The sequence below is a fragment of the Eutrigla gurnardus genome (genome assembly GCF_963514095.1).
Source record: "Eutrigla gurnardus genome assembly, chromosome: 22".
Lineage (NCBI taxonomy): Eukaryota > Metazoa > Chordata > Actinopteri > Perciformes > Triglidae > Eutrigla > Eutrigla gurnardus.
In genome coordinates this window covers 19,280,368-19,290,870 of record NC_139933.1, presented here as the reverse complement: position 1 = coordinate 19,290,870, position 10,503 = coordinate 19,280,368, and the positions used below count along the sequence as shown (strand labels likewise).

General features: G+C 40.6%; 1 protein-coding gene and 1 long non-coding RNA gene across 2 annotated transcripts; one reads left to right on the top strand and one right to left on the bottom strand.

Annotated features, from left to right (window-relative positions):
• The first annotated feature begins 7,601 nt into the window (after window positions 1–7,601).
• On the top strand, window positions 7,602–8,608 carry LOC311032890. Its single transcript, XR_014599227.1, has 4 exons — window positions 7,602–7,698; window positions 7,801–7,913; window positions 7,996–8,107; window positions 8,188–8,608. It is a non-coding gene; the product is annotated as an uncharacterized lncRNA (long non-coding RNA).
• Window positions 8,609–8,820: 212 nt separating this feature from the next.
• Window positions 8,821–9,972, bottom strand: LOC311032859 (uncharacterized protein). The gene is made up of 6 exons (XM_084039927.1): window positions 9,929–9,972; window positions 9,776–9,846; window positions 9,398–9,574; window positions 9,252–9,310; window positions 9,116–9,181; window positions 8,821–8,992 (listed from the first exon to the last, which is right to left on the bottom strand). The coding sequence occupies exons 2-6, from the start codon at window positions 9,834–9,836 to the stop codon at window positions 8,915–8,917; spliced, it is 441 nt and encodes a 146-aa protein (XP_083896053.1). The 5' UTR covers window positions 9,837–9,846; window positions 9,929–9,972; the 3' UTR covers window positions 8,821–8,914.
• Window positions 9,973–10,503: the final 531 nt, after the last annotated feature.

The following is a 10,503-nucleotide window of genomic DNA, read 5'->3' as shown; positions in this document are numbered from 1 at the left end:
TTGGTGTCAACTTCCCTTGTTAAGCATGACTCTACACTATTCAATTCAATTTTATTTGTAGTGTCATATCACAACAGAAGTCATCTCAGGACATTAAACCAAAACCACAGCATCGGTGCAGTCCGGATCAGGTTCCACCACGATCCAGGGAGACCTGCTAGGCGAGAAAGCACAGGTACTCTGGGGAAGATAGAGAGAGAGAGAGAGAGTGAGAGAGGCTCAGTGTGTCAATATAAATAAATCCCCTGGTAGTCTAGGCCTATAGCAGCTTAACTAAGAGCTCAAGGTTAACCTTAGCCAGCCCTAACTATAAGCGTTGTCAAAGAGAACGATTTTAAGCCTATTCTTAAATGTGGGAACAGTGTCTGCCTCCCAAACCAGAACCGGAAGTCGGTTCCACAGAGGAGGAGTTTGATGACTGAAAGCTCTGGCACCTGTTCTAATTTTGGAGACTTTATTTTGGGAACTACAAGTAACCCTTTCTGAGAGCGTAGTGCTCTAGCAGGATAGTAGGGTTTAATGAGCTATTTAAGATATGATGGTGCCTGACCATTAAGAGCCTTGTAAGTAAGGAAAAGGATTTTAAATTCTATTCTGGATTTTACTGGGAGCTAGTGCAGAGAATCTAATACAGGAGAAATGTGATCCCTTCTTCTAGTTTTAGTCAGAACACAAGCATTCTGTACCAGCTGCAGAGATTTAAGAGATTTATTAGAACAGCCTGATAATAGGGAATTACAATAGTCCAGCCTTGATGTAACAAATGCATGGATGAGTTTTTCTGCATCTTTTTGAGACAGCATTGGCCTAATTTTAGTAATATTACAGAGGTGAAAGTAGGATGTCCTTGTAGTTTTTTTAATATGTGAGTCAAAGGACAGGTCCTGGTCAAAGATAACTTTCCAAGGTTTCTTAAGGTAGTATTTGAGGCGATGCTAATCCCACCAATATTAGCTTTAACTTTAGACAGCGAGCTTCAGAGGAGTTTAGGCCCAAGTGCAATAACTTCCATTTTATCTGAGTTTAACTGCATGAAATTGCAGGTCATCCAGGATTTTATGTCATCAACACATGCCTGGAGTTCAACTAGCTGATTGTTTTTTTCAGGCTTGATTGATATAATTATAATGATATAATTGAGTATGATCTGCATAACAATGGAAGTTAATGGAGTGTCTTTGAGTGATATTGCCTAAAGGAAGCATATATAAGTTGAAAAGAATTGGTCCGAGCACAGAACCTTGAGGAACACCATATTTAACTTCAGTGTGCCTGGAGGATTTTCATTGACATGCACAAACTGAGATCAATTCGATAAATAGGACTTAAACCAGCTTAATGCCGTTGCTTTGATGCCAATTAATTTTTCCAGTCTACATATTGTAGAATCTCATGGTTAATGGTGTCGAACGCAGCACTAAGATCTAGCAGGACAAGTACAGAAACCAGTCCTTTGTCAGAAGCAATTAGAAGGTCATCTGTAATTTTCACCAGAGCTGTCTCTGTACTATGATGTACTCTAAATCCTGACTGGAAGTACTCAAGTAGACTGTTATTGTTGAGAAAGTCACACAGCTGATTGGCGACTACTTTCTCAAGGATCTCAGAGAGAAAAGATTTGATATCGGTCTGTAGTTTGCTAAAACCCCTGGATCTAGAGTAGGCTTCTCAAGAAGAGGATTAATTACAGCTACTTTAAAGGACTGTGGCACATAGCCTGTTAATAAAGACACATTGATCATATCTAGTAAGGATGCGCTAACTAAGGGTAAGACTTCTTTTAGTAGCCTGGTTGGTATTGGATATAGGAGACAGGTTGAAGGTTTAGAAGAAGAGATCATTGACATTAGTTGGTTAAGGTAGATTGGAGAAAAGCAGTCTAAATATATAGCATGTGTTAAGGCTGTTTTTATTTCTAAGATTCCTGAGTTTGAGGGTAACGTGGTTCCAATTGAAGGCAAGACGTAATTAATTTTGTTTTCTGATGCTAAAATTGTATCATTAAAAAAGTTCATAAAGTCATCACTAAGCTGTGACTTTTTGTCAGCCTGGCTACTGAAAAGAAATCTAGGGTTGTTTTTATTTTCCTCTATTAAAGATGAGTATCAGGCTGCTCTGGCATTACGGAGAGCCTTCTTATATGTTTTAAGACTGTCTGACAAGGCGGGATTCTTCCAGTTTGGTGGAGCCCCAGATGATTTCAAGATTACGCAATTTTTGTTTTCATTTCCAAGTTTGGGAAGTATACCAGGGAGCTAACTTCCTATGTTGCATGGAGGAGCAACAGAGTCGAGAGTCATTCTCAGTAAGCTTCCAGATTCATCTATAAGAGAATCGATCTGGGAGGGACTAAAATTAACATAGAAGTCCTCCGTTTCATGAAGACAAGGCATTGAATTCAAGATTGGTGGAATCACTTCCTTTAAACTTAGCTACAGCTCTATCCGATAGACACCGAGAGTAGTAGCTTTTTCCTAGAGGAGCGAAGTCCAGCAGAAATAATTCAAAAGTTATCAAGTAATGGTCAGATAAAAAATTATTTTGAGGAAAGATTATTAAGTGTTGAATTTCAACGCCATAAGATAAGATGAGGTCGAGAGTGTGACTATGAAGTGAGTTGGTTTATGTACACTCTGACTGAAGCCAATAGAAACTATTAATGAGGTAAATACTACACTAAGGCTGTCACAATAATAACTTTATCTGATTTAAGCACTATAATTGATAGAAACTCAGAGAATTTAGATAAGAATTCAGAATATGGACCAGGAGCACGATACACTATAACAAACAGAATTGGCTGCATTGTTTTCCAGTTTGGGTGCAAAAGACTGAGAATCAGGCTCTCAAATTAGTTATAGTTTAGTTTTGGTTTTGTAATGATTGATAGGCTTAAATAAAAATTGGCAGCAACTCCTCCTCCACGTCTGCTCGAGAGGAGTGTATTTTGTTTGTAATCTTTCATAGTGTAGATCAGCTCACAGATTTAGTTCGCCTTTTTGCCTTCCTCCCTTTTGTAGCGATTTTGATTTCTTTGTTCATTTGTTTTGTAGAGTAGCCTGTTTTGATAGCCTGAGATAATTTTTGTTTAGCCTTTTAGTTTCTTGTACTTAGTCTTACGGTTTGTTTCTCCGAGTCTCGTTGAGTTCCCACTGTTGGTGAGGTTTTCAGTTTAGTCCTTGTTTTCTAAATTTGGTTTATTCGCTACTTTGAATTATGTTTTTATATTTATTTGATTTGCTCCCAAGTCCGTTTTACACTGCCGGGATTGCAGCTGAAAGAATGAGGCTGATATTGTCATAAACCACGTTATAAGAATACATCTAAGCAACAAATTCATTATTTTAAAGTTATATGTTTGGCCTTTTATTGCAGAAGGACATCATAAGAGTTAAAGGGACGAGAGAGAGCGAAGACATGATTTAAAAGACGGCCGCAGGGCGGATTCAGACAGCTGCAAGGACCCTCGGTACATGGGGCGGTAACACTACCACTAAGCTATCGAAGTTACTGCTGTCATTCAATTAGTCAGATCTACTAGTGTCTTTATGATGGAGCAGTCATATTATACAACTACTAATACTATTAATACGACTTCCGCATTCACACAGTCGGCGAGTTTTTGCCAGCTGTCCTTCCTGCATTTGGCAGATGAAACTGTTGCTTTTTGCCTGTATTATATGTTTAACTTCTTCGTATTTCTGTAAGATTATGGTTCGCTCCTCGTACGTGAAATACGCCGCTCCGCTGCTGTAGACTGATCGATGTTTGTGATTGGTCAAATGCTGCTAACGCCGCCTCTTTCATGTGCACACACTCATAGCTGGACAGGTAAACCCTGGGTTGACTTAACGAGTTGATAACCAGCTTTGTGTGACCGCTTATCTCCGATTGCCTTTGTTAGGGTTACTTAAGCTGGATCTCTGAAAGATACCCTGGGTATGTTGAACTCGCTTCGTAGTACAGGCCCCAGGCCTGAGAGAGTCCACATTTAATTCTCCTATTTTGTTCTTCTACATAAAACATGCTTATTTTTATTAGGTTTTCATGTGAAATCCCTCTTCTGTTTGACTGAATTAATTTAGGTGGTCGGGGGACAGACACCGTTCTAACCTCCCTTGGCATACAGTTTAGCCCACATTGATTATTTTCTGTTTGGTTTAATTTCTTGATTTGTTTTCATTTAAACGGTTATTCAACCCATCCTTGGATGGTGGTCTACAACTAGCCTATATAGTATTGTCTGTATATGTTGTCTTGGGGTTTGTTGTGATTCTATGCAGAATAAATAAAATCTCTATTTTTTTTGTATGCAGTCTCTAGTTACAGTTTATCTGACTCTTATACACTGCTCAAAAAAATAAAGGAACACTAAGGCCCCGTCTTTTCTCCCCCTTAAAACTTCCACTCGGTTTGGAGTGCCCTCAACCGTAAATTCCTCTCGTTTAGGGAAGTGCAAGGGAAGATTTTCCCCTAAGAAATGGGACACTACTAGTATGCAAATTAGCATAGCGAACATGTTCTCTATGGCAGGCGCATCATCGACGTGTGGGAGAAGTACTATTTTCATTCATGTTTGAAAATGCCGGTTCCAGCGGAGATCCTGCCTGTTGTGTGGGCTATGTGGATTTATCTTAGTTTGATGAATCAACGGAGAAGAAATATGCATAACAGAAGACATGTTCGCCCTATGCTCACAATATTCGGGATGTTTCAGGTATGTTGTTTTGTTTCATTTTGGCGCTAGCTCAACTCAGCTACCAACTAGCTGCTACTTAGCATTGAGAATGAATGGGGGTCAATGGAGCTAGAAAGCTAAATGGAGCTCTTTTACCTACTTTTATTATTGTTCCTGCAAGTTCAATATGGATTTTAGGTCAAAAGTTGAATTAACGAGTGAGTATGTCCTTTAGATTTCTTACAGGTATGCTGTGTTTGCTCCCAACCTGCTAGCTTTCTGCTAATGTTGTGATTTTCAAAGGCTTTTTAGAGTAGGCTACATAAATACCTTCAAAAAATACTATATAGCTGTATATATCTGTTTCACATCCCCTTTTGAATGAAATATTCAAATTCGTTGACAAAAAATTATTACCAGAGAAAAATGGATTTTGTTATTGTTATTATTGTAAATATCACCAATCTACATTGTTGAATGTGTAGGCTACTGCTACTTGATCATGGAGGAGATCACACTGGTGATAATATTGGTTGTTGTTCATTGTTTTCCAGAGTGACCGCCCAGTGAGATACTGCAGATTGAACATTGATGTGCCAATCCTATGTCTGTGGTTTGATGTCGAGTTGGAGACCAGACAGGACTTCAGACTATCTAGACGGGCCATGCATTCCCTACAGCGGCTGATGAGGAGAGCGCAGGACCATGGTTGGGGCCATGAATATGAAGTCCTCATTTATGTTTATTGGCTTGCCCATGGTCTGTCCTACCGTGTAATCTCAAGAGTTTTCAGTGTGCCTAAATCAACCGTTCACAGGATTATTCACCGGATAGCACAATTTATTTGGGACAACCTACACAGAGCAATCAGTTTCCCAAAGCTTGCAGACCTGGACACTGTAGGTCATGGATTTGCACAGCTTGCTGGGACACCAGTCCATAACAAAGTTGTTGGTGCCATTGTTGGTGTTGTCACGTGTGAATCAAGCCTCCATCATTACATCGTCTGGACTAATTATAAAGGCTTTTATTCAATCAACATGCAAGGCCTCTGTGACCATACAGGCAAATTCCTGGATGTTTTCATGGGTTATCCAGGTTCAGTACACGACACCCGCATTTTAAAAAGCAGTTTTATCTATAGTGCAAGAAGGTACCCACCTAATGGATACTTTATCCTGGCAGATGGAGGGTATACTTGTTTGGAGACGCCAGTCTCCCTCATCACACCATACAGAGAACCAGTGAATGATCGGTTGCTACGAAAATTCAATTACCATCAGTCAAAGGCCCGTTCTATCGTAGAGAGAGCATTTGGCATTATGAAGACTCGCTGGAGGGCCTTGGAGATCAAACCTACATTTGCACCCTTGGTTATTGCATCATGTGCCTTCCTGCACAATATCTGCCTGGACAATGGAGACGTCCTGGAACCTGACAATGATGTGGCACTGGACATCCTGGAACCGGAACCTCCCCTCCAAGAAGCTGCTCAGGCACATGAGAGACCAGGAAATGCAACAAGGGACAGGCTTGCTGCATTGATCAATGCACAAGCCCCTCAATAGAATATTCTGTTGATGCACATGTTCTTTTGTGCTATTTAATTTTGTACAATAATTTAATAATCTTAATTTTGTTCATTTTATACATTTCTACAAAATGTAAAGATCGGTGGATATCCTTATTTGTTTATAACATTTCCCAGGATCCATTACTTCCTGGTCAGTTGGAAACAATTCCCTAAAACTCTGGAAAGGGTTATTAAAAAGAACAGAACACTGAACATAAATAACAGAACAATTAAGAAATATATGAATATAAATAAGTTCTATTTTGTATAATGTTCACTACATTCCTATTAAACTTGAATTATTTTACATGCTGATGGTTTCTTTTATAATGATCTAGACATGTAATGATCAATAATAATCTGCCCGACTAAATGTAATTAGTATGTTGGCATGATCATTGATGATTCATAGTTTCTTTGACCCATGTAAATGTTTATTCAAAATGTGCACAGATGCAAAATGTGCAAAGAAGCAAATATTCAATATAAATAATATAAATATTCAATATAAATAACAGTATAAATATTAAAATCTTGCTGAATCAAAATCAAATACTAATTATAAATATACATTAATACATAAATAAATTAACATCTGAACACAACAGGGGTCCGTTTCACAAAGCAGGTTTAGTGAAAACTCTGAGTCTGTTAACCCTGAAATCAGAGAAACTCTGAGTTTTCCGTTTCACAAAGCTAGGTAACTCAAACCAGAGAAAGAGGGGTAACTCTAGCCTGTTTCACAGAGAGAGGTAACTTAACCTCTCGGTCAGTTACCATGGTAACTTACTCTTTGAACCTAACCTGGTCGGGACCAGGTTTTTCCTCAACAAACCTCGAGTTTCTCTCTGTCTCCGCCCTCTTTCAGCCACACACGGTATTTGATTTCCTCATTCAGTCGGCAGGCGAGTTTTGGCGTACTATAGTTCTGCCGTGTGTTTGTGAGTAAATCATCAGTCAGTACCTGTTCATAATAATTTTTTGTAGGTGGCGACTATTTTCACCATCATGGCATGTCCTTTTGATAATGATCCCGTGGATGAAGGCGCAGCGTTACTGCGCAGAGAATTAAACATTCGTCGGGAGATGATTATCAGACCGCGCCTAGATGTTCTTGCATTTCCAAACAATTATCTTTTTGAGCGCTACCGTTTCACATCACAGTCCATCATTTACATACACAACCTTATCCGTCCTTACATTTGCAATCTGACTAACAGAAGTCATGCTCTCACATCCCAGCAGGTATTATGTGTTGCGCTGCGTTTTTTGGCAAACGGGAGTTTTTTGTACAACATCGGAGATGCAGAGCACTTGAGTAAGGCAACTGTATGCAGAGCGGTCAGAAAGGTGTGCCTCGCGCTGAAACGGCTACTGCCTGTTTTTGTTGTTTTCCCTGGGCACAAACCTGTCAGAGCCATCAAGGAGGAGTTCCACAGGATTGCAGGTGAATGATGTAGAGATCCATTAAATTAATATTAAATAATATTCTGTTAATGACATTGTGCTGCAACCTCAGACTGGGATTTTTAATTGTAATTTATTTCAGGATTTCCCAGTGTGATTGGATGCATAGATGGCACACACATCCCCATCACGGCTCCGTCACAGAATGAAGTGGATTATGTGAATAGGAAGTCCATTCACAGCATAAATGTGCAGGTACATGTGGATTGAGTATACTGTTTCAAAATGATGAAGACTGCATCATAATTCAACATCTGTCATTCTCTGCACTGTCAAGATCGTATGTGATGCTGCACACATAATTTGTAATGTGGAGGCCAAGTGGCCTGGGTCTGTTCATGACTCAAGAATGTATCGCGAGTCTAACCTGAGCAACAGGCTGCAACGTGGTAAGCAGCCTAATGATTAGCACAATACTGTATAACTCACTTGTCTCCCTCCTTTTAATATACTCTACTATACATAACAGGAGAGTTTGATGGCCATCTGCTGGGTGACAGGGGTTACCCATGCCAGCCGAGGCTGCTGACCCCTTACCCTGACCCTGAACCAGGCCCCCAACAGAACTTCAACCGGGCTCACTGCAGGACGAGAGCCCGGGTTGAGATGACCATAGGCCTGCTGAAAGCCCGTTTCCAGTGCCTACGTCACCTCAGGGTGACCCCTGAGAGGGCCTGTGATATTATTGTGGCATGTGTTGTTCTTCATAATATTGCTACTATTAGAGGAGAGCAACACCCTGCCCTACAAATTGAAGACGCTGATGATGACGACCCCATCCACCTGTCAGCTATGCAGGACGGCAGAGCAGTCAGGGACACAATATGTCATCATCACTTCAGTGACTGAGTCACCATCATCACCACCACCAACGTCAAATAAAGACATATTACACATTTCATTTGGTCTTCTTTATTTCCTGCAAATTAAAGATCTAGTTTAGGTAATGTTCCAATAGTTAACATAATTAACATAATTCACCTGCGACCATGTACCAACCTCTAACTTGTGCTCCAGTATTTGAATTTCCAAGTCTGCCTTTCTAATCTGCCGATCCAAGTAGTGCATTTCTTTGTCTGTTTTTTGTATTTTTTTCAGCAGGTGAATTTTATAAATGTCTTTTACTGGTAACTGGGAATACATACAAGGAGGACATTATACAGTTGCACATGAATTCACAGAATGAATCTCTGGTGTTAACTGAACATCCATCTCACTGTGTCAATCTCTGCAGTGGAAGTTGAGGGACCCTCCTGCTGCTGCCCAGCCATGCTCTGTTAAAAAAGGATGAGAGTGTGTTAATACTTCAGTGTAGGCTAAATGTCACTCTATATTCCACCACAATGTTAATAAATGTAAATGGGAAGAGAACTATCAGTAATATATCAACATGTTACCTCTATAGGCCTTTCTGGATCCCCCTCGGTAAAGGCAGCAGACACCGTTTCCTCATACTCTTCATCCTAGATGAGTGATACGTTTCAGTATATTTAAACTACCATTTGACAAAATCTTTGGATTATTGCTACTTACAGTGGCAAGGTCTGCTGTGGCATGAGGGGGCTCCACCAGGCAGACAGCACCATCAGAATCTGTTGGGACAAAATTAAAAACAAAGTCATGAAAGGGAAATAAATAGGCTTTAGATAGATAGAGATAGATAGATCTAGGCTAAATACATTTTATGAAAGCACTTGTGTCTTGGGGGGTGAGCTCAGATGATGAGCTCCCTCCCGGGATTCCCTCTGCCACTGGCCTTCCTACATTTTGGCTGAGAGCCAGCTCCTCTGCCTCCGTTAGAGGAGGCGGTGCGGGGCCACCCCCCGTTTTACGGGCGTCCGCTTTCTTTCTGTTGGCTGAGTAGAAGTCTGTGTTAGTTTAAATAGCCTATATATTTAACAGAACATGATACAGATGAGAAGGCATTAATGTGTATGAAAACATTATGTTGGGGATAAACAACTGTACAGTCAAACAGCCACTTAATATTTAGCTACTTTACAATGTCAAACATAATCAAAATGAGGTACCGCCGTGAGATTATGCCGAGGTCTTACCTGTTTGAACAATGTTTTTATGTTTCATCTTCAGCTGCTGCCAAGTTCGCTTCTCCCCCATGGGATTGCACCTAAATGAAATTAATTACTAGGCTGCACTCAGTGTCACCCTGTAATATTATTGTGATTGCAAAGGACTACATTAAAACTTACGCATTGACCCGAGCAGCAATTTTCTCCCACGCCGTCTCCCTCGCTTTAGCTGCTGCAGCGGTGTTACACTTGCTTCGAAAAACGTTGTCAAACTCACCGTATGAGCGCATCAGAATTTCGAGCTCAAGTGGGGTGAAAAATGACGCCCGCCGCTTCCCTGTTGCCATGGTGTCTCGTCGAATCGGTGCTCCATTGATGCGGTCTTTTTATACTTGTGGTGCACGAGCTTAACTCCAGGTGAAACTACTCCGAGTTGATCAACCTAACTCAAATCAGCTGTTCTGGAACCGAAAACTCAGAGTTTCCTATCTCAGAGTAGATCAACTCAGAGTTCAGGGTTACACTCAGAGTTTGTTGAACCTGCTTTGTGAAACGGGCCCCAGGACCCCAACAAAACTACTATGGTTCTGGCATTTTGTCTACAAGCCTCTCAAAGAGCATTTAAAACCTCTCTGTTTTGGCCTCTGTTTCTCTATGCCTTTCCTCCTCCTTAGCAGATTCAGCTTGAAGGAAAGCCAGGGTGGCATCATTACATCTCTTACGTGTAGTAGCTGAAGTAGCTGGAGTTGCAAGGG

Coding starts and splice junctions, on each gene's coding strand:
- LOC311032859 (XM_084039927.1), bottom strand. CDS start 9,836: ATGGGGGAGAAGCGAACTTGGCAGCAGCTGAAGATGAAACATAAAAAC. Junction 9,311..9,397: donor CACAAGTGCTTTCATAAAAT/GTATTTAGCCTA, acceptor TTGTCCCAACAG/ATTCTGATGGTGCTGTCTGC. Junction 9,182..9,251: donor CCACAGCAGACCTTGCCACT/GTAAGTAGCAAT, acceptor TCACTCATCTAG/GATGAAGAGTATGAGGAAAC.